This window comes from Primulina huaijiensis, chromosome 14, assembly GCF_012295235.1.
Source record: "Primulina huaijiensis isolate GDHJ02 chromosome 14, ASM1229523v2, whole genome shotgun sequence".
Lineage (NCBI taxonomy): Eukaryota > Viridiplantae > Streptophyta > Magnoliopsida > Lamiales > Gesneriaceae > Primulina > Primulina huaijiensis.
The window spans coordinates 39,709-66,910 of record NC_133319.1 but is presented as its reverse complement, the minus strand read 5'-3'; the positions used below and the strand labels follow the sequence as shown (position 1 = coordinate 66,910).

At 33.6% G+C, this 27,202-nt stretch overlaps 5 protein-coding genes and 2 long non-coding RNA genes across 22 annotated transcripts; 4 read left to right on the top strand and 3 right to left on the bottom strand.

The window, feature by feature from the left end:
- The first annotated feature begins 1,069 nt into the window (after positions 1–1,069).
- LOC140958085 (uncharacterized) lies at positions 1,070–3,231 on the top strand. Its single transcript, XM_073415479.1, has 5 exons — positions 1,070–1,254; positions 1,341–1,505; positions 1,589–1,669; positions 2,617–2,740; positions 2,824–3,231. The coding sequence occupies exons 1-5, from the start codon at positions 1,124–1,126 to the stop codon at positions 2,869–2,871; spliced, it is 549 nt and encodes a 182-aa protein (XP_073271580.1). The 5' UTR covers positions 1,070–1,123; the 3' UTR covers positions 2,872–3,231.
- A 1,247-nt stretch (positions 3,232–4,478) lies between these two features.
- Positions 4,479–7,856, top strand: LOC140956468 (uncharacterized). 6 transcript variants are annotated; one of them, XM_073413211.1, is made up of 11 exons: positions 4,583–4,658; positions 5,051–5,159; positions 5,268–5,487; positions 5,672–5,830; positions 6,226–6,303; positions 6,416–6,508; positions 6,630–6,722; positions 6,794–6,937; positions 7,008–7,115; positions 7,403–7,454; positions 7,542–7,850. In XM_073413211.1, exons 3-11 carry the CDS (start codon positions 5,389–5,391, stop codon positions 7,571–7,573), a joined length of 858 nt encoding a protein of 285 aa, XP_073269312.1. In that variant the 5' UTR covers positions 4,583–4,658; positions 5,051–5,159; positions 5,268–5,388; the 3' UTR covers positions 7,574–7,850. The 6 variants fall into 6 exon arrangements, with proteins under 6 accessions (XP_073269309.1, XP_073269312.1, XP_073269308.1 ...); XM_073413208.1 differs by lacking the exon at positions 5,051–5,159 and having other exon boundaries at positions 4,479–4,658; positions 5,228–5,487; XM_073413207.1 differs by having other exon boundaries at positions 4,587–4,658; positions 5,051–5,487.
- A 776-nt stretch (positions 7,857–8,632) lies between these two features.
- On the bottom strand, positions 8,633–9,714 carry LOC140956562 (uncharacterized). The gene is made up of 3 exons (XR_012171490.1): positions 9,361–9,714; positions 9,203–9,254; positions 8,633–9,123 (listed from the first exon to the last, which is right to left on the bottom strand). It is a non-coding gene; the product is annotated as an uncharacterized lncRNA (long non-coding RNA).
- Positions 9,715–10,788: 1,074 nt separating this feature from the next.
- LOC140956488 (uncharacterized) lies at positions 10,789–14,166 on the top strand. 6 transcript variants are annotated; one of them, XM_073413245.1, is made up of 11 exons: positions 10,893–10,968; positions 11,361–11,469; positions 11,578–11,797; positions 11,982–12,140; positions 12,536–12,613; positions 12,726–12,818; positions 12,940–13,032; positions 13,104–13,247; positions 13,318–13,425; positions 13,713–13,764; positions 13,852–14,160. In XM_073413245.1, exons 3-11 carry the CDS (start codon positions 11,699–11,701, stop codon positions 13,881–13,883), a joined length of 858 nt encoding a protein of 285 aa, XP_073269346.1. In that variant the 5' UTR covers positions 10,893–10,968; positions 11,361–11,469; positions 11,578–11,698; the 3' UTR covers positions 13,884–14,160. The 6 variants fall into 6 exon arrangements, with proteins under 6 accessions (XP_073269343.1, XP_073269346.1, XP_073269342.1 ...); XM_073413242.1 differs by lacking the exon at positions 11,361–11,469 and having other exon boundaries at positions 10,789–10,968; positions 11,538–11,797; positions 13,852–14,159; XM_073413241.1 differs by having other exon boundaries at positions 10,897–10,968; positions 11,361–11,797.
- A 3,254-nt stretch (positions 14,167–17,420) lies between these two features.
- LOC140956536 (uncharacterized) lies at positions 17,421–21,374 on the bottom strand. 4 transcript variants are annotated; one of them, XR_012171486.1, is made up of 7 exons: positions 21,263–21,351; positions 20,891–21,189; positions 18,830–19,022; positions 18,497–18,555; positions 18,260–18,398; positions 17,712–17,786; positions 17,421–17,589 (listed from the first exon to the last, which is right to left on the bottom strand). XR_012171486.1 is itself a non-coding variant. In XM_073413308.1 (7 exons), exons 1-3 carry the CDS (start codon positions 21,362–21,364, stop codon positions 18,977–18,979), a joined length of 459 nt encoding a protein of 152 aa, XP_073269409.1. In that variant the 5' UTR covers positions 21,365–21,374; the 3' UTR covers positions 17,421–17,589; positions 17,712–17,786; positions 18,260–18,398; positions 18,497–18,555; positions 18,830–18,976. The 4 variants fall into 4 exon arrangements, 3 of the variants coding, with proteins under 3 accessions (XP_073269409.1, XP_073269407.1, XP_073269408.1); XM_073413308.1 differs by having other exon boundaries at positions 18,830–19,029; positions 20,891–21,194; positions 21,263–21,374; XM_073413306.1 differs by having other exon boundaries at positions 20,891–21,194; positions 21,263–21,374.
- LOC140956537 (uncharacterized) lies at positions 19,036–20,710 on the top strand. Its single transcript, XR_012171487.1, has 2 exons — positions 19,036–19,405; positions 20,209–20,710. It is a non-coding gene; the product is annotated as an uncharacterized lncRNA (long non-coding RNA).
- A 2,174-nt stretch (positions 21,375–23,548) lies between the features above and the next one.
- Positions 23,549–26,295, bottom strand: LOC140956725 (uncharacterized protein At4g28440-like). Of its 3 annotated transcripts, none has more exons than XM_073413582.1 (3): positions 26,155–26,295; positions 25,332–25,536; positions 23,549–23,880 (listed from the first exon to the last, which is right to left on the bottom strand). In XM_073413582.1, the coding sequence occupies exons 2-3, from the start codon at positions 25,519–25,521 to the stop codon at positions 23,693–23,695; spliced, it is 378 nt and encodes a 125-aa protein (XP_073269683.1). In that variant the 5' UTR covers positions 25,522–25,536; positions 26,155–26,295; the 3' UTR covers positions 23,549–23,692. The 3 variants fall into 3 exon arrangements, with proteins under 3 accessions (XP_073269683.1, XP_073269685.1, XP_073269684.1); XM_073413584.1 differs by having other exon boundaries at positions 25,332–25,530; positions 26,155–26,280; XM_073413583.1 differs by lacking the exon at positions 26,155–26,295 and adding an exon at positions 25,991–26,137.
- Between the last annotated feature and the right edge of the window lie 907 nt (positions 26,296–27,202).

The following is a 27,202-nucleotide window of genomic DNA, read 5'->3' as shown; positions in this document are numbered from 1 at the left end:
ATAACTAAAATTATTCACATTGTCATGACCTTACAATTATTTTCAAATACAATAAGTACCAACATCCACAAATATTTATTTAAGCTAAATTTATAGATTGAAACCATATGCGAATGAAATATTAGATAATTAAAAATGTATGAATAAGTATTATAGATAAATATAAATGAGATAACGACATATTTATATATTCATTTATCTTTAAGTTAAGAATATTAAGTACGAATCATTTTTAGTTATTAAAAACAGAAAATATATTGTAGGTTTAAAAAATATTAACTACAAATCTATATGTTCATTTAGTTTGAACTTTAAAAAATTAAGTCCAAACCACTAATCATAAATTTACATGTTCATTTAACTTGAAGTTTAAAAAATTAAGTACGAACTATTTTTGTTATAAAATGTACATGTTTATTTAATTTAAAATTTAAAAAATTAAGTCTGAACTGCTAACCACAAATTTATATATTTATTTAACTTGAAGTTTAAAAAATGAAGTACAAATCATTTTTGGTTATAAAACGTAAAAATATATTGTAGGTTTAAAAAATATTAATAGTAGTCCACTTTTTCAAGTGAAAGAATGCATAGTAAAATAATTATTAATAGTATTCAAATTTTTTATTTGAAAGAATGTATAGTTATGCAAGTAATTATTAAGTAATTAAATTAAAAAATATATCAATTGTTAAGTAATAGTGAGAAAAATGAAATTATAATAATGTATCAATTAAATAAATTAGTTAATTAAATTAAAAAATATATTAAGTAATAGTGGGAAAAATGAAATTATAGTAATGTATCAATTAAATAACTTAGTTAATAATTAGTTAATTAAATTAAAAAATTGAAAATTCACATAAATAAATAAAATATTAATTAAATAATAGTGAGAAAAAGTTTATAGGTATATATACACACACATATGTATTCGATTTCGACGACCTTCCTTCGTATATAATTGAATAATTGTAAGGAAGATGATGTATTAAATATTTAGAGTAAATGTTGGTGGCCCAAAACAGTTGGTCCAGGCCCATTTACAAACTTGTACTAAAATACAGGTATTGCTTGAGTCACTGGTGGGAGAGGGAGAGGGAGAGGGAGAGCAAGAGCGGCAATGGAAGCACACCAAGATCAATCAGAAGAATTCGCTGTGGGTTGTCTTCTGTCAATAAAGACAACCTTTGGAGAAGAATTTCAATCCCAAGTCATCAGCTTTGACGTCCCCTCCAATCTTCTCATCCTTCATATCCTTCCATTTCATTTCAATGCTTTGTAGGTTTTTTTTATTTTTCTTTTCTTGTTTTCTTTAACTTTTCTTCGGGTTAAGCACAAGAGGGGGTGAAATCTGGGATTGGCTCGAAGAGAAATATAAGGCTGCTTAAAGCTAACTACATCAAAGAATTCTCCTTGTTGGGTCAAGCTGAAGACCCACTTGATGTTAAAAAGTGTTTTCTTGATCTTACTACTCTTCAATCTAGAGAAGACTCTGCTGTTAGGTGATGTATCTAATTTTACCAGATTTTTTTTTTGATGTTTGTATTATTTTAGCAATATCATCGTATGATTTTATAAATTTCAGACAAGCAGAGGCTGAGGCTGAGAGGATAGGAGTTGGTGTTACAACTGAGGCCCAAGCTCTTTTCGATGCATTGTCTAAAACGTAATGTCTCGTCTCATTACTCTATCTAATCATGGATTCTTTTTTGCTAGATAAAAGTGTGCTTTTTAATAGAATATTAGATACTGTGTCTTCTAAAAAAATTTGATTTTGATTTGCTAGTCGTTTATTATGATTTTTACATCTTGTGGCATTACCAAGTGCAAACTCTCTATTTTTTGTGGCGTCAAGGTGCTGGGTAAAAATTTCATGACAATTGATAGTCAAATTCGATCAGTCGCCTGAGTACAGTGTTTCTCTTGATTCTATTTTTGGATTTGGATTTGATCTATGTATACGTGCGACCTTTACTTTAATGTTTCAAGACAAGATTTTTGAGACTCTACGAAATTGTTTCCAAGTGGCCATCTCAAATTGGGTACTTCGGTAGTTTTTGCTGCATGCGTCATTAGCACGCAGAACTAATCTGATGGAAAGATTCAGGTCATTTATTATTTATTTCCTATGTTCGTCCAAAATATCATCATTTTTCTGAGTTCACTATCGAAGATATCTTTTCTGCCCTCTTTAGTTCCAGATCTTTTTTGTTTTAGTATGCCAGCCCGAACTTATGGTAAAATGTTAAGCCGTGTTTGTAGTGCGAAACTGAATCATAATTATATGTTCCTTCTTGCGTGAGACTGAAAATTCGATACCCAAACAGTTGTCTTGCACTAACACCCGATATATCCAGTGACATTCGACCTCAAATGCAATTTCTGTCCTTTTATTGGAGTTCTTGTTCGTATGAACATGAAATGTTTTGCCGTATATATTCACTATTCATATGTTGAGTGCTGTATGATCTATTTTGTTACACCTGGCTGATGTTGATGACACATCTGGGTACCATATTATTTTGACCATTGAATCCACCGTGTGATCTGTGCTGTGTCATAAGCTTTTGATAAAGTGGTTTCCAATATTGCTGCCACTGGTTATATAACCAGGCTTCCAGTTCAGTGGGACAAAACGATCATAGTTGTGATGAATGACGTGCGAGTCAGCAGCCCTTATCTTCCTGAATCCGTCATCGGTGGAACTCCTGCTGCCAATGAACGTGTACGGAAAGTGGTAAGATAAACACTTAAGTACCTAGAGTTTGAGTTCTAACAAGAGTTGTTTTCAATAATATACGTTGGCATCTTCACGTTCAGCTGGAACTTGAGAGGAAAAGGTTGCAAACTCGTCACTCTGGCCAGTGATGGCTTTCGAAAAATCTCGCCATCGCCTTTTGAGGTTGTCGAGGGACAAGAGCTTCCAATATGCTTGCTTGGTGCCTTTGAGTTGTGGGGACCATTGGTAGAGGTATATTCTGTCAGTTTGCCAGAAACCTTGTTGGAATTTATATTTTATTAAATTTATGGAAACTTGACCTTTTTGTCTTCCGAAGCTTCTTCGCCTATGGAAGATGGTATTTCAATTACTTTGTGATCGACAACCAGGCCAAGGAACGTATACAGTGTTTCATGTGTGTGTGCGTGTAACTCCGCGTTGATTATCAGTGTTATAAAACATATCGAAGGGATCTTTTGTGGAGAAGTTGTCAAAGTTTACTGGTACAATGTTGTCAAAGTTAATCCCATATGCATTGCAGAATGATTATAGTTGAGAAATAAATGAAATCTTACTTAAAGAAGGAAAAAACATCAACTTTTCCAGAGATCGTCGTTAGCGAAATCGAAAATATGCAACCTATATTTCTTCCAGAAAGTAATGATTTTGTGGACAGCGACCTATATTTTGTCTTCTTTTTTTTTTTTAATTCATTCTTCAAATTGTATTTTAGTCCATTTATCTTTTATATTTCATTATTTCAAATTATAGTTAGTCTTCAATTAGTTTTTACAATTATAATATTATTTCCATTTAAATATAATATTTTTAAATTATAATATGATATTATCTCGGTTTGAATATATCAATCACTATTTATTAAGAATCTTAATGACATAGCCAAAATTGTGTCATAGTACGTTATTTTGTAATCGTGTCATGTTGTTTGGTCTTTTTCTATTTTTTTTTTAAAAAAAATTCATTTCAAATTATAGTAGTCCATTTGTTTTTTTTATTTCATTATTTCAAATAATAATTTAACCACTCATTAATTTTTATAATTACGATATAATATCTATTTAAATATAATAATTTCAAATTTCAATATGTACATTTATTACTTTTTACCATTATAATGTTACTCCGATTTGAATATAAATTGAATTGATTATAAAAACTGTATAAACTCGATGTATTAGTCGAAAAATAATGGGCTCCAATATAGCTAAGCATAACACGAAGAAAGAAGGGTTCCAATTAGGAATGACAATTCTTCTTGAGGGAAAAATCCAAAATGGGGCGGGTTTGGGGATTTTTCAAATCCTCGATGCAAATTGGGGACGGGTATGAAAATGTTATTCCCATCCTCGAATTCGTATCAAGGCTCTTGATAATAATATCATTACTAATAATAATAATTATTATTTTTTCTAATAATTAATAAAAAAAACTCAAATTCATTACATTTAAATCTTGTTCATGATAATTATGTGATTTCATTTTTTTGTTTATAAGAACCGTGAATTACAAAAGTTTGAGTAATATTAATATTTATATATGTAATTGGATTATTGTATCAATATTTTTTTAGTGAATTTGAAGATATTTTGATGAGAATAGTGATTTAATTTACGTTAGGTCGGATATGATGATGAAAAATCCGATCCACCTTGTTACAATTTTTAGATTTTTTGAAGACTTGGACGAAGATTTAATGTCCGAAATGAGTAAAATCAAGTATAATGGCTGACGAGGACTTGACCTCTGTGAAAAATTGTATTCTCTAATTCCAATAATACCTCAACCCCAACAACCCACGCGGATTAAAAAAACAAGACCCAACCACCCCTACCCACCCAACCATTCAACAAACCAAACCACCCCCCCGCCCCGTTTTCACTTTCAGTAACAGTTCTGGAATTCAAGAAGTCTATCGGTATGTGTGTATTCATTTAACTTTTATTTGTTCAGTATCCTGTTGATCACTCATTTGGGTATCCATGATTTAGGAGTATCCTGTTGATCACTCATTTGGGTATCCATGATTTAGGTTTTAAATTCATTTCCTGCGTTGAATTTGTGTTTGGACTTTGGATAAGGGTTCTGGGCAGAAGTAATTGCCTTTTTATGTTGTTCTACTTTTAACTAGCTAAAACTTATTGGAATCTTTGTGGCTTTGTAGGGAAGAAAGGAAATTTTTTTATTATGACTAAATGGAAAAAGTTCTGTTTTAGCCTTCGCATATCAGAGGAATTCAAAATTTAAACATAGCTTTTTCTAAGAATGTAAAGTTTTGTGAGAAAAAGCTGATTTCCCGTCCTTTTTCAGTGTCATAGTTTTGAACTGTTATAGAAAGAATTTTAATTGGTTGGTGGAAGTCGAAAAATTGTTTTCTAAAAGGATTACCTGAAAAACCCGAGAAAGAGGAGGAACTCTGGTATGTTTTGTTTGCTTCATGCATGTTCTCTTACAATATTATCAAGAGTTCGCTGTTTTTTTGTCAAGGCGCCGTTTTGTGGCTCTTGTTTTTCTTCATGGAAAACAGGTATCCACAATTCAGGATTTAGAACAGTAAATTTGGAATTCCTTCGGCAAGATTTCGACTTCGTTGCTATTCGGCAAAGCAGTCTGTTAGAGGTAGCTCTCGTGAACGACCCAAAACTATAATGAAGGACGACAGGGAAGCATTTTTTGTTGTTCGGAAGGGCAATCTCATTGGTGTTTACAAAAGCTTAAGTGATTGTCAGGCTCAAGTTGGAACCTCGGTAATCTAATGTTCTCAATTTTGATAGTGAATACATACATGTTGAGATGTTTTCATGTTGCGCATTGTGTTTAATGATTACTTTCATTTCAACCTTGTGTAGTATACTCAATCTTCATTCTGTTGGGAGAGAAGACCTACTAGTACTTAGATGCATCTATTTTTTCTCTTATTTTCTCGGGCAGATATGTGACCGTCCTGTCAGTGTGTACAAAGGTTACTCCATGCCGAAGGATGCAGAGAAATATCTTCTCTCTTGTGGACTTGTTAATGCTCTTTATTCCATCAGAGCTTCTGATCTCACTGAAGAACTTTTCGGCACTCTTGTACCATGTCCAATTCAGGTCAGATCATCTCACCACATATACAATCAAAAATTTGAAACACCTTATTCGATGGTATTCCACTTCTCCTCCATTCAAGATGTGTTATTCAGCCTGATATTAAACTTTTTTGAAGATGTTCACGGCACTTATGTGCTTGTTTCTGGTGTCCCTTGATGTAGAAATATTATTGCTGAGTAAGATCAATGAAAACTACTATTATTGTAAAAATAATGAATTCCATGCTAGCTAACGCTCTCGTTGATATGCATTATGCTATGGGACAACAAGCTTCTGACTTGTGTTATCCTGTTATATTCATCAATTACTAGAAGGGCAATAATACGATCAAGTCCTTACTTTTGTGTTACTTTCCAATACCTCGATATATAAGCACCCGAGTTTTCCTACTGCAGCCAACTTCTGTAGGTGAAACAACTAATGACTCATTGACAAAAAAGAGGTCACAAAAAGCTCTGTGGTCAACTTATGGAGTGAGTGAGAACGTTATCTGGTCCCCTTAAAGAAATGGGGAAAAAGAGAAACATGAATCTATGAAATTAGCTTCACGAGTCTGTGGTTTATAAGCACTTTTATGTTTCTCAGGAAGCTGTTGGACCAATGCTGACTTCAAATGACTCCTCAATAAAGCATTTCAAATTGGATCCTAATGGAGTTGACCAGAATTCATCGGCTTGTGTGAGTGATTGATTCATGATTAGAATTTGGACTAATTAAAAACAACGATTTGGATTCAAGAATGCTCTGAGATTGAGATTTTATTTGCAAAAACCTGAATGTTGTTTTTATTCATTTGCAGCTATCTTGTACTCTTGAGTTTGATGGTTCTTCGAAAGGGAATCCTGGACAAGCAGGGGCCGGAGCTATTATACGATCTGATGATGGGAGTTTGGTAAGCATCATTCTTTTTGCTGTATCTTTGACATTCAGTTCATATATCTCTAACATTTTTTCACACGTTAGATTTGTAAGTTACGTGAAGGGTTAGGCGTAGCAACAAGTAATGCTGCTGAATATCGTGGATTTATATTAGGATTGAAATACGCTCTTGGAAAAGGTTTTACGAGTGTTCGAGTTAGGGGGGACTCCAAACTTGTTTGCATGCAGGTGCATTTCTTGGTAAAGGCTTCATTTTCTCCCGGTGAATTTTGCATTTAATGTGATATTTCATGAACAGATTCAGGGTTTATGGAGGGTGAAAAACCAAAATATATTCAGGTTATATGAAGAGGCAAAGAAGTTGAAGGATAAATTTCAATCATTCCAGATTATTCATGTCTTAAGGGTAAATATTGGTTTGATGCATTCGTTGTGCACAACGAAACTCGACATGGCATGCTTCCGTTGATTAGGAGCACATAAAAATGATCTCGGTTTCATTAGTGTCTCTGTTTCTTGTATCATTTTGTACAGCAACCCATATATCACCTTTTTCAAATCTTCTGTTACATTTGTCTTGTTGTCCACTACACTGAATAGTCGCACAATAGAGCATAACATATAGTTCCAAATGCAACAGAAAATTCGGAGTATTTCAGATTAATTTAACTAGTTCTTTCTCTCTTCTGGTAGGACTTAAATTCTGAGGCTGATAATCAGGCCAACTTGGCAGTTGATCTTGCGGGTAAGATTATCTCCATGTTTTGCTAATCTTATTCGGTTCCTTGACTGATATCTGTTATTTTGTTCGATTCTTTCGAGCAAAAAACAGTGGGACAAGTTAACGAGGATATTGAAAAGTAGCTCGAGTCTATTAGAAGATCATCAAAGGTATAATGTATTAGAGCCCTATCAAGAATCTGCACGCTCGAGTGGCTTTAGATGTTTTATATGCGGTACAGGAGGCTTTAAATTTTGAATTAGAAACACATCAATTCAAGTTCAGAGTATTTTTTCCATCAATTCGAGCTTCACAATATTCTTGAAGAACATGCGCCACACTAATTGCCAGTAACCAAGCTTTACATTCTAAAACTTCATTTTTTTCTGAACAAAATTGGAAGTATAGTATTGAGAACATATACATCGAACGCAGATGTACATCCATCTTGGTCTCAAATAGGAGTGTCAAGGAACCGAATCGAGCCAATTACAATAAAAATAACTTAAGGCTCGAACTCGGCTCAACTTAGTTATATTCAGGTTTGAGCTCAATTCTTGAAAATCTCACATTCAGTTCAAATTAAAGCTCTAGTTCGAGTATGAATCGAAAAATTCAACCATATTCATTAAATTCGAGCTATTGCTCGAAAACTAGTAATCGAAAGGCTCAAAATTAATTAATTTATTTAATACATTATTATATTTTATTGATAAAATATTAATATCCCTGAGCGCGAACTATGAAATCAAATAATTTGAACTCGAAAAAAGTTCTAACATGTTCGAGTTCAGCTCGAATACGAATTAAATATTTTTTTAATTGACTCGAAAAAATCGTAAACTTGCTTAGTTCGATGAATTCATAAATGATTAAACGTTTAAGTGTCACTGTACTGACAAAATAATCATACAAGCTTGGATTTCACGGTTAGTTGAACCGAGTAAGAAGAAAAGTTGGAGAACGAGGAAGAAAAACATGAAAACAAACTCTAATTTCTTTTATGGCTTTTGCTGGTGAGATCAAGAAGAGACACCTTGATCATCTTTATGACATGTACGTATCCGTTTTGGAGTGAGAATATCTTTATTTGTAAGAAAGTCATGTTTTGCATCTTACTCCAACGGATTTCTCCTACAAAGAGAGCTTCAGTACACAGGTGAAAGCATAAAAAAACTCAACTCCATTAACCAGAACTTTCTTACTAGCTTTGATACGCACTTTCAAAGACCTCGTCCAAGGTCAAAACAAAAATTATTAAGCTTTAAGCTGTTTATCCGAGACAACAGTCTAATTCTTCTAGGAAGCGACCCAAAATAAACTATGCAATGAAATGCGCAAGACTGCTTATTACCCAAAACCACTAATAAGAATTATTTCAAACAGGCGGAGTAATTCACTCCAAATCCAACGCAAATAACATATATCTAATGCCTTCGCTGACAATTGGTTGCATACATTTTCACAACAGTGAACGCACACCTATTATCCATTGGTGAATAGGAGGTACCGTGATTGTATGTATGGTGAGGGTGAATATTGCATTCCTACAACAGTACTCTAGCTGGATTGGCCTTTTCAAAAACTCAGCATGTTGCGAAACCGAAGCTGTGGCTGCATTCCTTCTATTACATCTAATAGTTTACATTGGAATTTCCTGTGGAATGAATGATGCACCATCCAGTCTATTTACCTGCAAATTAAGCTCTGTTAAAATATTTTAAAACAAGTAATCTCAAATCACGTCGCCTCAGAGGAGTATCCCAGTTTACCTCTCTTCTTAAGCTTGTTTCGGAAACTCCTTTTTCTGCTAAATGCCTTTTCCTGAAGTAAAATGATTACATTCTAAAGATCGTTCCATAACAAGCTTTCCTAAATAAATTTTATTCGAGCCAAAAAAGTAATAGTTTGTCTTTAGCCAAAACATTACCACAGACAAATCCAGTTCTTCAGCATCGCAAATTGCGCAACAAGATCTCGATTTGATTTTGTAAAAAGACTTGTAACGAGGCCATCTTCACCTGCTCTGGCTGTCAGACCGACTCTATGTAAAAAGTCTACAGCTGAAGCCGCCTACCAGGAAACCAGCTCGTCAGATTTTACATAAACATAAATCAAGGGGACGAAATATTTTTTATGATCCTCGCTCTTTACGAAGTTGAGGACTGTTCTAAATTTATTCATTTTCAACCTTAAAAATCATCAAGGGTGGCATAGGAAGTAAAACTAATCCGATTCTCCAGTCATGTCAAATTTCTATAATATTACGTGGGTATTTGCCACTTCTGGTCTCTGCTNTTTTTTTTTTTAATTCATTCTTCAAATTGTATTTTAGTCCATTTATCTTTTATATTTCATTATTTCAAATTATAGTTAGTCTTCAATTAGTTTTTACAATTATAATATTATTTCCATTTAAATATAATATTTTTAAATTATAATATGATATTATCTCGGTTTGAATATATCAATCACTATTTATTAAGAATCTTAATGACATAGCCAAAATTGTGTCATAGTACGTTATTTTGTAATCGTGTCATGTTGTTTGGTCTTTTTCTATTTTTTTTTTAAAAAAAATTCATTTCAAATTATAGTAGTCCATTTGTTTTTTTTATTTCATTATTTCAAATAATAATTTAACCACTCATTAATTTTTATAATTACGATATAATATCTATTTAAATATAATAATTTCAAATTTCAATATGTACATTTATTACTTTTTACCATTATAATGTTACTCCGATTTGAATATAAATTGAATTGATTATAAAAACTGTATAAACTCGATGTATTAGTCGAAAAATAATGGGCTCCAATATAGCTAAGCATAACACGAAGAAAGAAGGGTTCCAATTAGGAATGACAATTCTTCTTGAGGGAAAAATCCAAAATGGGGCGGGTTTGGGGATTTTTCAAATCCTCGATGCAAATTGGGGACGGGTATGAAAATGTTATTCCCATCCTCGAATTCGTATCAAGGCTCTTGATAATAATATCATTACTAATAATAATAATTATTATTTTTTCTAATAATTAATAAAAAAAACTCAAATTCATTACATTTAAATCTTGTTCATGATAATTATGTGATTTCATTTTTTTGTTTATAAGAACCGTGAATTACAAAAGTTTGAGTAATATTAATATTTATATATGTAATTGGATTATTGTATCAATATTTTTTTAGTGAATTTGAAGATATTTTGATGAGAATAGTGATTTAATTTACGTTAGGTCGGATATGATGATGAAAAATCCGATCCACCTTGTTACAATTTTTAGATTTTTTGAAGACTTGGACGAAGATTTAATGTCCGAAATGAGTAAAATCAAGTATAATGGCTGACGAGGACTTGACCTCTGTGAAAAATTGTATTCTCTAATTCCAATAATACCTCAACCCCAACAACCCACGCGGATTAAAAAAACAAGACCCAACCACCCCTACCCACCCAACCATTCAACAAACCAAACCACCCCCCCGCCCCGTTTTCACTTTCAGTAACAGTTCTGGAATTCAAGAAGTCTATCGGTATGTGTGTATTCATTTAACTTTTATTTGTTCAGTATCCTGTTGATCACTCATTTGGGTATCCATGATTTAGGAGTATCCTGTTGATCACTCATTTGGGTATCCATGATTTAGGTTTTAAATTCATTTCCTGCGTTGAATTTGTGTTTGGACTTTGGATAAGGGTTCTGGGCAGAAGTAATTGCCTTTTTATGTTGTTCTACTTTTAACTAGCTAAAACTTATTGGAATCTTTGTGGCTTTGTAGGGAAGAAAGGAAATTTTTTTATTATGACTAAATGGAAAAAGTTCTGTTTTAGCCTTCGCATATCAGAGGAATTCAAAATTTAAACATAGCTTTTTCTAAGAATGTAAAGTTTTGTGAGAAAAAGCTGATTTCCCGTCCTTTTTCAGTGTCATAGTTTTGAACTGTTATAGAAAGAATTTTAATTGGTTGGTGGAAGTCGAAAAATTGTTTTCTAAAAGGATTACCTGAAAAACCCGAGAAAGAGGAGGAACTCTGGTATGTTTTGTTTGCTTCATGCATGTTCTCTTACAATATTATCAAGAGTTCGCTGTTTTTTTGTCAAGGCGCCGTTTTGTGGCTCTTGTTTTTCTTCATGGAAAACAGGTATCCACAATTCAGGATTTAGAACAGTAAATTTGGAATTCCTTCGGCAAGATTTCGACTTCGTTGCTATTCGGCAAAGCAGTCTGTTAGAGGTAGCTCTCGTGAACGACCCAAAACTATAATGAAGGACGACAGGGAAGCATTTTTTGTTGTTCGGAAGGGCAATCTCATTGGTGTTTACAAAAGCTTAAGTGATTGTCAGGCTCAAGTTGGAACCTCGGTAATCTAATGTTCTCAATTTTGATAGTGAATACATACATGTTGAGATGTTTTCATGTTGCGCATTGTGTTTAATGATTACTTTCATTTCAACCTTGTGTAGTATACTCAATCTTCATTCTGTTGGGAGAGAAGACCTACTAGTACTTAGATGCATCTATTTTTTCTCTTATTTTCTCGGGCAGATATGTGACCGTCCTGTCAGTGTGTACAAAGGTTACTCCATGCCGAAGGATGCAGAGAAATATCTTCTCTCTTGTGGACTTGTTAATGCTCTTTATTCCATCAGAGCTTCTGATCTCACTGAAGAACTTTTCGGCACTCTTGTACCATGTCCAATTCAGGTCAGATCATCTCACCACATATACAATCAAAAATTTGAAACACCTTATTCGATGGTATTCCACTTCTCCTCCATTCAAGATGTGTTATTCAGCCTGATATTAAACTTTTTTGAAGATGTTCACGGCACTTATGTGCTTGTTTCTGGTGTCCCTTGATGTAGAAATATTATTGCTGAGTAAGATCAATGAAAACTACTATTATTGTAAAAATAATGAATTCCATGCTAGCTAACGCTCTCGTTGATATGCATTATGCTATGGGACAACAAGCTTCTGACTTGTGTTATCCTGTTATATTCATCAATTACTAGAAGGGCAATAATACGATCAAGTCCTTACTTTTGTGTTACTTTCCAATACCTCGATATATAAGCACCCGAGTTTTCCTACTGCAGCCAACTTCTGTAGGTGAAACAACTAATGACTCATTGACAAAAAAGAGGTCACAAAAAGCTCTGTGGTCAACTTATGGAGTGAGTGAGAACGTTATCTGGTCCCCTTAAAGAAATGGGGAAAAAGAGAAACATGAATCTATGAAATTAGCTTCACGAGTCTGTGGTTTATAAGCACTTTTATGTTTCTCAGGAAGCTGTTGGACCAATGCTGACTTCAAATGACTCCTCAATAAAGCATTTCAAATTGGATCCTAATGGAGTTGACCAGAATTCATCGGCTTGTGTGAGTGATTGATTCATGATTAGAATTTGGACTAATTAAAAACAACGATTTGGATTCAAGAATGCTCTGAGATTGAGATTTTATTTGCAAAAACCTGAATGTTGTTTTTATTCATTTGCAGCTATCTTGTACTCTTGAGTTTGATGGTTCTTCGAAAGGGAATCCTGGACAAGCAGGGGCCGGAGCTATTATACGATCTGATGATGGGAGTTTGGTAAGCATCATTCTTTTTGCTGTATCTTTGACATTCAGTTCATATATCTCTAACATTTTTTCACACGTTAGATTTGTAAGTTACGTGAAGGGTTAGGCGTAGCAACAAGTAATGCTGCTGAATATCGTGGATTTATATTAGGATTGAAATACGCTCTTGGAAAAGGTTTTACGAGTGTTCGAGTTAGGGGGGACTCCAAACTTGTTTGCATGCAGGTGCATTTCTTGGTAAAGGCTTCATTTTCTCCCGGTGAATTTTGCATTTAATGTGATATTTCATGAACAGATTCAGGGTTTATGGAGGGTGAAAAACCAAAATATATTCAGGTTATATGAAGAGGCAAAGAAGTTGAAGGATAAATTTCAATCATTCCAGATTATTCATGTCTTAAGGGTAAATATTGGTTTGATGCATTCGTTGTGCACAACGAAACTCGACATGGCATGCTTCCGTTGATTAGGAGCACATAAAAATGATCTCGGTTTCATTAGTGTCTCTGTTTCTTGTATCATTTTGTACAGCAACCCATATATCACCTTTTTCAAATCTTCTGTTACATTTGTCTTGTTGTCCACTACACTGAATAGTCGCACAATAGAGCATAACATATAGTTCCAAATGCAACAGAAAATTCGGAGTATTTCAGATTAATTTAACTAGTTCTTTCTCTCTTCTGGTAGGACTTAAATTCTGAGGCTGATAATCAGGCCAACTTGGCAGTTGATCTTGCGGGTAAGATTATCTCCATGTTTTGCTAATCTTATTCGGTTCCTTGACTGATATCTGTTATTTTGTTCGATTCTTTCGAGCAAAAAACAGTGGGACAAGTTAACGAGGATATTGAAAAGTAGCTCGAGTCTATTAGAAGATCATCAAAGGTATAATGTATTAGAGCCCTATCAAGAATCTGCACGCTCGAGTGGCTTTAGATGTTTTATATGCGGTACAGGAGGCTTTAAATTTTGAATTAGAAACACATCAATTCAAGTTCAGAGTATTTTTTCCATCAATTCGAGCTTCACAATATTCTTGAAGAACATGCGCCACACTAATTGCCAGTAACCAAGCTTTACATTCTAAAACTTCATTTTTTTCTGAACAAAATTGGAAGTATAGTATTGAGAACATATACATCGAACGCAGATGTACATCCATCTTGGTCTCAAATAGGAGTGTCAAGGAACCGAATCGAGCCAATTACAATAAAAATAACTTAAGGCTCGAACTCGGCTCAACTTAGTTATATTCAGGTTTGAGCTCAATTCTTGAAAATCTCACATTCAGTTCAAATTAAAGCTCTAGTTCGAGTATGAATCGAAAAATTCAACCATATTCATTAAATTCGAGCTATTGCTCGAAAACTAGTAATCGAAAGGCTCAAAATTAATTAATTTATTTAATACATTATTATATTTTATTGATAAAATATTAATATCCCTGAGCGCGAACTATGAAATCAAATAATTTGAACTCGAAAAAAGTTCTAACATGTTCGAGTTCAGCTCGAATACGAATTAAATATTTTTTTAATTGACTCGAAAAAATCGTAAACTTGCTTAGTTCGATGAATTCATAAATGATTAAACGTTTAAGTGTCACTGTACTGACAAAATAATCATACAAGCTTGGATTTCACGGTTAGTTGAACCGAGTAAGAAGAAAAGTTGGAGAACGAGGAAGAAAAACATGAAAACAAACTCTAATTTCTTTTATGGCTTTTGCTGGTGAGATCAAGAAGAGACACCTTGATCATCTTTATGACATGTACGTATCCGTTTTGGAGTGAGAATATCTTTATTTGTAAGAAAGTCATGTTTTGCATCTTACTCCAACGGATTTCTCCTACAAAGAGAGCTTCAGTACACAGGTGAAAGCATAAAAAAACTCAACTCCATTAACCAGAACTTTCTTACTAGCTTTGATACGCACTTTCAAAGACCTCGTCCAAGGTCAAAACAAAAATTATTAAGCTTTAAGCTGTTTATCCGAGACAACAGTCTAATTCTTCTAGGAAGCGACCCAAAATAAACTATGCAATGAAATGCGCAAGACTGCTTATTACCCAAAACCACTAATAAGAATTATTTCAAACAGGCGGAGTAATTCACTCCAAATCCAACGCAAATAACATATATCTAATGCCTTCGCTGACAATTGGTTGCATACATTTTCACAACAGTGAACGCACACCTATTATCCATTGGTGAATAGGAGGTACCGTGATTGTATGTATGGTGAGGGTGAATATTGCATTCCTACAACAGTACTCTAGCTGGATTGGCCTTTTCAAAAACTCAGCATGTTGCGAAACCGAAGCTGTGGCTGCATTCCTTCTATTACATCTAATAGTTTACATTGGAATTTCCTGTGGAATGAATGATGCACCATCCAGTCTATTTACCTGCAAATTAAGCTCTGTTAAAATATTTTAAAACAAGTAATCTCAAATCACGTCGCCTCAGAGGAGTATCCCAGTTTACCTCTCTTCTTAAGCTTGTTTCGGAAACTCCTTTTTCTGCTAAATGCCTTTTCCTGAAGTAAAATGATTACATTCTAAAGATCGTTCCATAACAAGCTTTCCTAAATAAATTTTATTCGAGCCAAAAAAGTAATAGTTTGTCTTTAGCCAAAACATTACCACAGACAAATCCAGTTCTTCAGCATCGCAAATTGCGCAACAAGATCTCGATTTGATTTTGTAAAAAGACTTGTAACGAGGCCATCTTCACCTGCTCTGGCTGTCAGACCGACTCTATGTAAAAAGTCTACAGCTGAAGCCGCCTACCAGGAAACCAGCTCGTCAGATTTTACATAAACATAAATCAAGGGGACGAAATATTTTTTATGATCCTCGCTCTTTACGAAGTTGAGGACTGTTCTAAATTTATTCATTTTCAACCTTAAAAATCATCAAGGGTGGCATAGGAAGTAAAACTAATCCGATTCTCCAGTCATGTCAAATTTCTATAATATTACGTGGGTATTTGCCACTTCTGGTCTCTGCTGCAACCACCACATCAGCTCCTGCAAGAATGGATGGTACGCAAGCTGCCTGAATTGAGATTTTAGTGAGTTCCACTGTGATTAACTATTTTCTCTTAGTTTCTTAAAGCCAAATAAAGAGATATTCCATACATATTGAACTATATTTTGGAATATGAGCTCTCATATAAAAAAGTGAAATATAATAATCACAAATGACAAATTCAATTTTGCAGTTCTAGATGCTGCACCAGTTTAACTAGTATTTATTTTTCAGATATTACTAAAATATCAAACATAATGGCAACAATTAGAAAAAGGAAAAAAATAAAGAAAAGAGATAAATGATTCCGAAAAAATTTCAGATTGAAGTCGAGAAGTTCTGATTTCGAAAAAGAAGCTTTATTTGTATGTAAGAAACATGGAGTTGAAGTTGGAGTAGGAGGTTATAATGGGAAATTCGGATACTCTAGAGCGTCTTATACAATGACACCAGCTGATACAGTAAACGACTATACAAACTATGGATAAATGAACTCTTGATTCAATAGTCTAAACAAGGGAACTTGAACGAGGTTCGGTCGAGAATCTCCTAGTTAAATTTGGTTAGGAGTTTGACGGACCGATTCACTTTATAGTTGAACTCGACACCATTAAGGTTCCAAGAATAGGCAGGAGGAGGATGAGAATAATTGCCATAGAATCCATTCAATCGACAAAATTTGAATCACTATCATCTTATAAAACGGTGTTCTTACAAAAAAACGTATATCACGTTGGTGAGTGTGACTGAATGTTAACACGTAGGAGTTCTTGGCCAGTGATTGGTAGGGATACCGCTCATACAAATGGGGTAATTTAGTGACCTGGCAGAGCAAGAAACAACCTGCTGTGACAAGAAGTAGGAGCAGAAACCGAGTTTCGATCTTTGGCCAATGGGATTTGCGAAGGTATTTGGATTCAGAGGTTGTTGGCATAATTGAAATTAGAAGGCTATCAAACAGTGGAACCAATCAAGCTGAATAAGTATTGCCAAGAATCCAATTCACCATGATCTTACTAAACATGTTGAAGTCGATCGCCATTTCATAAGCTACGTTCCTAGCCATTCACAAGTTACAAACATCCTAACAAAGGCCCTATCTCACCCTACGTTTGAAGACTTAGTATCTAAGTTGGGCATTATCAATGTATACAACCCAAGTTGAGAGGCAGTGTTGAAGATCCGAAATCTTGTTACGATAGGACTTATCTTTTTGGATAACATGTCATCTTACTCTTTGTATATTAAACATTGGTTAGATTATATTAGATTAGATTAGGGTGTTATCCTTTCATTTATATTTTGTATTTAAGGTAAGACATTTACCGATGAAAGAATAAGGAACAATTAAGACATTTACCGATGAAAGAATAAGGAACAATTTTCTTTCTTCTCCTATGTTTACTCTAACGTAATCTACCAAAAGTATAATAAATTATTATCCATACAGAGTAGTCGATCAAATTGTTGCTGAGTTCAATCACACGCAAACTTGAGTTTTTCATTAACATTTCAGCAATAGCTTTTGCTCCCTGTCATGGGAAAAAACAAGATATAAATTAGGTATTTTTACAAGGAACCTTTTCATGAATATTGTGAAGGGTACAGCAAGTCCACATGTTAACAATAGTTTCAACTCCAAAAGTTAGCTAACCTCGTCCCCGAATGCACTACTGCTCAGCTGAAGCTTCTGAATACTGTCATTATTCACCAGAATGTCACATAGACACTGTAATATTGCAAAAACCATAATAGAGGATGTCTAAACAGCAGATTTATGGGGGGAAAACACTGTCAATCACTATAACATTTCCATCATTATAAAAATTCATTAATACAAAAAAGAGTAAAATCCTCGGATGAGTGAAACTAGACATGGAAGGATTGCTGATACATCTTATAAATCCATACATGAAGACCATATCTCACAAAGTAGTAGATTAATAATGATATTTTCACCATGAAAACAGAAACATCTTGGTCACAAATAAGTAAGATGGAAACAAATGAACCCACAGCACCGCTTTCCAGAGGTCATATATTTTTTATGTACATGAAAAAAATAAAGAGATTGATTTAGAACAGAAAGTAGCAAAATGGGACAAACAACTTAATCAAGGAGCTTAGCTTTTGATCATCTAAGTGAATTAGCTACATCAAAAGGGAATAAAATTGTAGAACAGTATCATATTTGAGCCTTACCTTCACCCCTTCATCTCCAATAGAATTTCCAGATAAATTAAGAGATTTTAGTGCAATGCTAGAGTGCAAAATCCCATCAAATGATTTTATTCCATCAGCAGTTATCCCATTTGCAGCAAAAATTTACATCCTCAGCAACCTGAAATAAGAAAACGTGTAGTTGATGGACAGGGTATTAAAAGTTCATGAGTTCTGAGCTCAAATTTAGAAGGAAAAATTATCATAAAAAAATCTGACCTGATTGTATGCTAAGCTCTCAGCTAGAAAGAATAACCCTTCATCTCCAAAGTCGCGACCTAACAACACCTTGTATAGTTAGACAATTGAACACCAAGTTTCAAATAAAAGGTAAGGTCTTTTTGTACATTGTCTTTATAAGAGGAAAAATGGATTACTCAACATTTTTTTAGTACACAGAAAATGTCCACAGTAAGATGACGAAATGAAGAAGGAAATAAAAAATTGTGCCAAAATAATAAACTTTATTATCGAGATGTTCAGTTCGTTATGACTCTGATAACCTTATACCATCATTAAAGCAACCAGATAAGAATTAAAATATTTGTAAACTTGACATGTCTACGCTCGCAAACGATCTAATCTTTTTGGCAAAATCATTTAACCTTAGCTTGGATTATCTCTCTCTCTTTGCTCCAAAAGATGATAATAAATATGTCCCAGAGGGTTTGACTGGGTTTATTCTCTTCTGATACAGACTTAACAGGTTTTGGTACGAGGATTTTCTCCACCATTTTCCACAAAACTGTAAGCTGGAACACAGATTAGTTACCAATAGAGAAATGTTCTCATAACATAAATTATTTGGAATATGCAATAACCCTCCTGCAGGAGCCAAATTTTGCAGCCTAAAGGTGGCAAGGCTATGGTGGTAAAATTAAATTCAATAACACAACATAAGTGCATGAAACCTACTCCACCACAGGCCACACCAACCATACACAACAGAGAAACAGAACAAAAGAAACGATGTGATTTATCCAATAAAAGAACTTCATCGTCTATTTGTTTATCATGCCAAAAGATAACCACAACAGAAATAATCACACAATATAAGGCCCTCTTTTATTATCAGCGCATGTCATCCAAAGTGAATGTTTTCTAGGATAGTTCTCTATAATGGTCATAGTTATTTAGTGCGCAAGGCGCACTAAAGCGCTACAGTATCCTGAAGCCTGAAGCGCAAGGCGCAAGGCAAAACGCACGCTTTATTGAAGTAAAGCGCATTTGACAAATTTTAAAATTCAACATATATAAAGAGATTTATACTATAAATCTATAATATTACATAAATTAAATATTCATAAAGATAGCAAATATTAAAAATAAAAATTCATTAATAGATCATAACCAGAAAAACTTTAATCATCTAAAATTCATTAGTAAGTCAGAAATTCATAGTATATTAAGAAAAAAACTTCAAATATTTAAATCATTAAATTCCTCTTCATCCTCCTCAACCATACCATCCTCATCTTCTTCTTCCAAAACCATGGTGAGTCATGAGTGTAGAAAAAATTTAGAGTAAAAGTTTGAATAGAGGATTACAATATCATCTAAACCATCAAATTCTTTTTCATCTTCCTCAACTGTATCATCATCATCATCATCATAATGGGAAGATGACAGTAAAAGTTTGCATAGGGGACTTTTTAACTTTCTGATAAAAAAGTCTTGCATAAATGCGTTACAACATGTTCTTTTATCATTAAATAGCGATATGCTTTGCTAATTGGGATTCAAAATTGGTTGGGCTCAAGTTAATTTTTATTTACTTACAAAATATCAGCCCGCTTCTTTAAAACGCATGCTTCTGCGCCTCTCGGATGCCTCGCGTCTAGGCCGAGGTGCACGCTTCTTATTTCAAGTGCTGCACCGATTGTGCCTGGTTGGGCACGTCGCTAGGCGCACGTTTTTAATAACTATGATAGTGGTGCATCCTAGAACTGGATTATATTCCTAATGATTATCATGCATTTCACTACAATAAAAGTTTCTTTGATTCAAGTGGGTGATCAATTTTCAGCTATATATCTTCGTTTTCTTCTCTCTCCCCCTGTGCACATAAAAGTCCAACAAAGAATAATCGATAAAAATTAAAATGAACCAGTCTATAGTACGAACTCATTAATTGGTAAGAGTAAGTAAGAATTGGACACCATATTCCATTTTTAAAGAAAGATAAGCATAGTTATAAAAAAAAAAAAAAAAAAAAAAAAAAAAAAAAAAAAAAGGAGACACTGAACAACAAATAATTGCAGGTGATTGCTAAAACAATCAAATTAGGTGCCTATACAATTGTCTCGAGACGATCTCAAGAAATATGTAGCTTCGTGACATTTTATATAATTTAGAATCATTCTATCATGAATACCACCACAAATAATATTGTTCACATCAAATTGTTCTATTTATGCACATCAATTAAATTAATTAAAAAAATCAATCCATAAACCGTACCCGTGCCCATCTTCTCTAAATCAACCATATTCAAAGAACAATTACATAAATCATCCTAACATAAAGTTCATCCAAACACAAACGACTTAGCTGCTCCAATATTTATAGCAAGTCACACCATCAAAAAGTATCTTCAAAACATATAAATAGTACCGAATATGACAACAGCAAATACGCCTGCGGGGAGAACAGAGGAAGCCATTTGTTTCACAATAGCAACGGAGGGTTGTGCTTGAGACTGGTTGTAAACTCTGCGAGAGCTGGAGCTACGACTACGTCCAGAAGAGGCGGACGCTTTAATGCTCGACCAATTAAAACGTAAGGGTTTCGAAGCGATGGACGTATTAGTGTATATAAGGGCAAGAACACCCGGCGCATAGCAGCACAGCGAACCATGCTTGATGGTGCCGGTGTTGACCAACTCTCTTGTCTGTTTCCCCCGAAATCCGAAACTAACCTAAGGCAAGGGGGGGAAACATCAAACAAAGATAATACAAAGTAAATCAACGTAACGTACTTTACAACCTTTGAATGAGAATACAGAGAGCGTGACGCCATTGGTATGCGATTATTTGGATTGGAAGTGTCACGAGGAGATAGAGATAGAGATAGAGTGGCCAAAGGCATTTCCGGTTGGAGATTTAAATATCATTTTACAAGCAAACATGTTTATGTTGTCCTTTACACAACCATCATGTATAAAACTAAGTAGAAAACTCAACCCAATTTAAGGATAACTTTAATGTTGGTATACTCTCTAGCTGTTCTTGTAAAACCTAAGATTTTATAATCGTGATAATATTTTTGTAATTTAAGTGTGCTAGGATTATTCAATATTTGGGTATCTATCTTATTATTTTATTTAAGATGTAAGATTTGCAAGTTTATCTAAAGTTGGGTGGATAATTATATCGTGTACAATATTTTTGGAGCTCAAGATTTAAGATAATATTGTGCACATATTTTGAACTTAGGATAATAAATAAGTCTATCACAATCTAAGAAATTAAATAAGAAATTTGTATATAAGCAGGTAAAGTTGAAGATATAAATTCAAAGTTGAAAAGATTTTTACCAGATAAAGATTTAATATTTGATATACCTGGATAAAGATTAAACAGATGATAATATGATCCCTAAATTTCGAAATATCCAATGGATGAATATTTAGATTCGAAATATTATCCAAGATCACAGATAAAAAAATGATAATTATCCTAAATTTAAAGCTTAATTCAAAAGTTCAAACGCTAGGATAATACACGATCAGGCTAGCAGTCACCTCCCTATAAATAGGAGAAGCTCCCATTCAGAATTTACACCTCATTTATACATCAAATTTTCGAGTTTTGCTCTCATATTTTCGAAATTCCTCTCCAAAAATTCTGCAGTAGTCATCAAAATTCTGTGCAAGTTCAGAAAGTTATTTCTCTCTCTCTCGGGTACTCGGAATCCGATCTCCACCGTTCAGAATGTGCTTCCACATGTTTCGAATAACATATCCAAAATTCGGCCAAATCCAAGTTATTTTTTGTTTATAGCTTTCGTAAGAAAACTGCTCCGATTCTAAGCAGAAAACAGCATACCTACGGATTTTTTTATCCATAAACAGGATAAAAAAGACTTCCAAACCCGATCTCCACCGTACATAATTTATTTGACATAGGTTTGGACGTACTGTAAAAGTTTAAGCCCGATCCAACGGTTCAATGAGGCGCAAATAATTTTTCAAGACGGCTGATTTTTCGGGCGATATGCTGCTCAGTTTTTGAAGTGTCGGTTGCATGATTCTTCTATGATTTTCGAATTCTTCATGTTTTCTTCCAGGTCTAAGGTAAGTGGGCTTGTTTTAAAGTTAAACTTTCGTTTATGCATATTTATTTCGTTTTTTCGAAAATACGGTCGAGTACACGTTCATCTTCTACTCCATTCTTGTGTTGGTTGTCATATGGTTTTGGACACTGTGAGGATTTAACTTGATATGGGAGGAAATCCCAACCATCCTTACGCGGTGGGGGATATAACCACCATATGGCATCGCCCCCTCAGAGGATTAAAAATTAGTGACTGATATCAGTAAACCATTTAAAGTAGAGAAATCTCATTGTATGATCAATGTTATGCATGTGCTATGAATGATGTTATGCAAGTCATGTGATTTTCGAAATTATGCATGTTGTTATATTGTGCTCGAACGGCCCCCACTTTGCTGAGTGATGACCATATCACTCACCCCTTACTCTATTCTCCTCAGATAAATCAGAAGAAGAAATAGATAAAGAATAATCAAACACCATTTTTGGGGCTGATAGTGGACGCATGAAGAATTTTAATTAAGAATATATTCTTGTGAGTTTTAATTCAAGTTATAAACGCTTCCGCAGATTTTTATCGTTTTCAGAGATACTATTGTAAAAGACGATTTCACTGTTATGATATTTATGATATAAACTGATTTTGATTTATATTGTACTACGAAGTTTGTTGTTTAGCAATTATATGATTGTTGAATAATGGCGGTGTCGACTAACCCCGATCTCGGGACGTGACAGTTCTACATAAAAATTATCTCACACTATTTTTTAATATATTATATAATAATAATACAACCATATTAAAAATTAGCAGCTATTTTTCAAGTGGAAAAATGAAAGCAGCAGTGCAAACGATATTTATTTCTTTAATGAGAGAAAACCAGCCAATTTGAATTAGACAACACCAACTTTAAAGTCTGAAGCCCATTTTTTACGCAAGCTCGTCCCACAAAAGCATACCCACAGAAACCAGATAAGCTGAACCCAGAGCTGTAGATAGTAAGAAGCAAACTCCAATAATTATGAGCTCGGATTCAACTCAAGCATAAAAACTGCAAAAATCAAACCTTGTCCACCNAAAAAAAAAAAAAAAAAAAAAAAAAAAAAAAAAAAAAAACACATTTGTTTTGCCGCTTAAGGCTCATACTGCCACATCATATCGATCAAATTCAATCAAAGACAAGTTGTTGCTTTCTTCGACCCTGAAACTCGCAGGTTCACCTGCTTCAACTCGCCCAGATCTATCCACCACAAGCCTCATTGATCCTTTAAACATGTCAATCTTGGCATTTGAGAGAATAAGTGTGTTATCATCATTGGCCAGATCCACTGAAAATATTCAGATGCAATAGAATTAAAACTTCAGAAGTGTGGGGAAAAAACATGTGAAGTTTAACCATTGTGATGCTTGTGTCAAAAAATTTGTTCTCCAGGTTATAATGGAATTTCTGAAAACAAATCATTATTGATCCTGAAAACATATTAAAAATACAGCATTGTGTGGAGTCCACAAACTGCAAGTACCCATGGATGTCATCAGATACATAATGTACTAAAACTAAAAAAGAAAACCATGTGCTTACAATCTTGGGAACCGGTGGTTAGTCTTGGTGGATCATTCTCTATCTTCCAGTCTTCAAGAAACTTGTTTATTAATAGAAAGCTTTTCACATTTTCGGGGGACAAAATCTTCTGCTACATTGATGCTTCAAACCGTGCTATACTTTGCTCAAACAAGCCCCGTTTACACAAATTATTAAAAATTAAACGCAGTAAACATCATGGATGGATAAAATACAATTAATCATTGATAAAACATTCGATGTCCCAAGCACGATAAATGATTAAAACAATATATTGATGATTTTTTAATTAAAAAAATCGATGAATCAAATGTTTTATCAATGATTAATTGTATTTTGTTCATCCAATGTGTTTAGTGTTTTTAATTTTTAATAATTTGTGCAAACGAAGCTTGTTTGAACAAAGTGTAGCATGGTTTGAGGACCAAGTGTAGCAGAGGATTTCGTCCAAATTTTTGGAGGAATTTCCTTTCATGCCATATTTATGTACACAAATAAACTAGAGATTCTAAATGAAAATGGATTGTTTCTAAACTACCGAAGAACTAGCATTTATACACAAATCTTTTTTAGGGCACTAGTTTTTTTTATCAAAAGCGACTTGTCGAAAGAATCATACGGAACTTTGATGGGGAAAGGAATTTATGGAAACACAAGGTGTATAGAAAATCAAATCAACAGGAGGGTGCCACCCCTGGGGAGCGAGGTCTAAGGATGTTAAAACATAGCCATAACACCTTTGAAATCAAAAGAATCTCCTTACATGGATTAAACCAGTGGTAAATCAACTTATTTTAAGATTCCGGAAAATCGGACACATGATAAAGATTTAATAAAATGATTATTTGTGAGAGAGATAAAGAGGTTACCAAATAGTTACTTATTCGAACAAGCCAATCAAAAGCAACACCTTTTCCATTTTCCATATTGCATTTATATCAAACATGATTGCGTTGTTGCCATTCTAAAGCATTAAACTAATCATCAAATGCAGTCAACAAAGGAAGCAAAATAAGAAAAAAACAGGTAGAAAAACTCATCAAAGCAAATCCACAATTCATAACAGAAACCGCAAAAGTTGATCAGTTTTCTAGAACATATAAGAAGATATAAGCCTACAAGAAGAAAATCTGAGAAGTTACAAAACATCTTTATGAGAACACAGGGACTTCATTTTTTTTAGGACATAATACCGACCTTGATCGTTCCTTGCAGCAAAAATAATCATCCCTGTTTCATCTCCCACCAAGCATTCAGAAAAACGACCATGAGCACGACTTCTCTGAGCCACAACCTTTGTACTGACAACCTTTACAATCAAAGTGAGTCCGGTATCGAACGGGCGTAGCTGGCTAACCTTGGCGCACTGCTTCTTCTGGTCAGCCATATCTATGCACTTCAACTTATACACAAATTACACATATATACACAAAAATTCTCAGTCACAGGAAAGATCCTCTTGGAAAAGATTATTAATAGAAAAAATATATTCTTTTCCCGACAAATAAAGAGCCATAGATGAATCGGGAGAACTTAATTCCACAACTAATTTCAGATAAATTAAATAACTCTGTTCAGATATTCGAGGAAATAGATCTTTACTCGCAATTCAATCCCAGATAAATCAAGATCCCTAAAAACCAAAGACAAGATTTAGAAATTTTAATCTACGTTCTTAGTTTAGTTACTTTCTGTGCAATAAAAGGTTCTGAAAAATAAGAAAATAGAGAAAAACTCCGATACAGATATATGACGGGCACTACAAAAAAGAAAAATTAAACAAATCAAACACCAATGACTTCACCAATAACATGAATTGAAAAAGAAAACAATGGGAATTCATCGAGGGCACGAACAAATTCGCATCTTTCTTCGATTTGAATAAGACTGAGAGACTCGCGCAATGGGTTTCGAGCAGATCAAGTAATGACACTCACGCAGATCAAGTCAAGAGATTGACAAAATAAACCCTTGAATTAGCATATGAAGATGTTGCATGTACGAATTAGAGCCAATCTACCTGAAATTTTGCAAAGACGGTGGTTGATAATCACCAGATATTGGGGATTTCAACAAATTGAGATCGTAAAACGGTGAGGTCTAACCAAAGTATTCCAGCGCTTGTGGACATGTGTTTCGCTTCTTATTTCGCTCTGTGCGAATATTTATTGTAATTTACCTTTTTAATTTTTATTTTTTATATAAAATTTGTATTTTATAAAATATATTTGATCAACTATTTTTTTAAAAAAAATATACCATTATGTTGACCAAAGTTAACTTTGGAACGGTGACGAAGATTTTTAAAATATCTTTTAATCATTTAAAATTATGTATTTTTTATTTTGATTTTTTTATGTTGTTGAATTTAAATCTTAGTTCCTCATAAGCCCGAATCTTATGGATATTTTAACTATTTTATTTTTAACATATTCGTGTTTATGTGATATTTTATTTCATATTTTTCAATTATTTTATTTAATTTATATTATTTGTATATTTAATCAAAATGTGAAAAAAAAAAAAAAAAAAAAAACTTAATTTTGGAGGTAAGGTCAAAGAATTCAATGTCAGATAGGAAAGACCCTGATAAAATGGGAAGGATAAACGGCTAGGGTTGGAGACTTGGTGAGGAAGATTTCAAGTTCGAGCAAGAAGAAATACCTAAATTGTTGAGATTTCTTTTAATTCTTCTCGATTGTGTTTTTTTTTTTTATGAATAAAAAAAATATTTCTTTTGTTTTGAGTTTATGGGGTAGACTTTCAAGTCATGATAGGACCGAGACAAGTTATTTTTGATGTTTTGAATTTGATTATTTATTTGATTAATTGATTGGTGTCGTCTATCATGTGTGTTTTTAATCTGACCAATTAAATTGCATGATTTGTTGGTTCATCTAAAATCAGAAGGTGGTAGATTAATATAATTTAGTTGACTACATCAATCAACATATAGTAAAATTGATCAGGAAGTTGAAAAACTGAAATGCAGTTAAATCTAATTAAGTTCAGTTAAAAATAATTGGACTGATATATTTAATTAGGTTTATTAACTCACAAAATAGTTT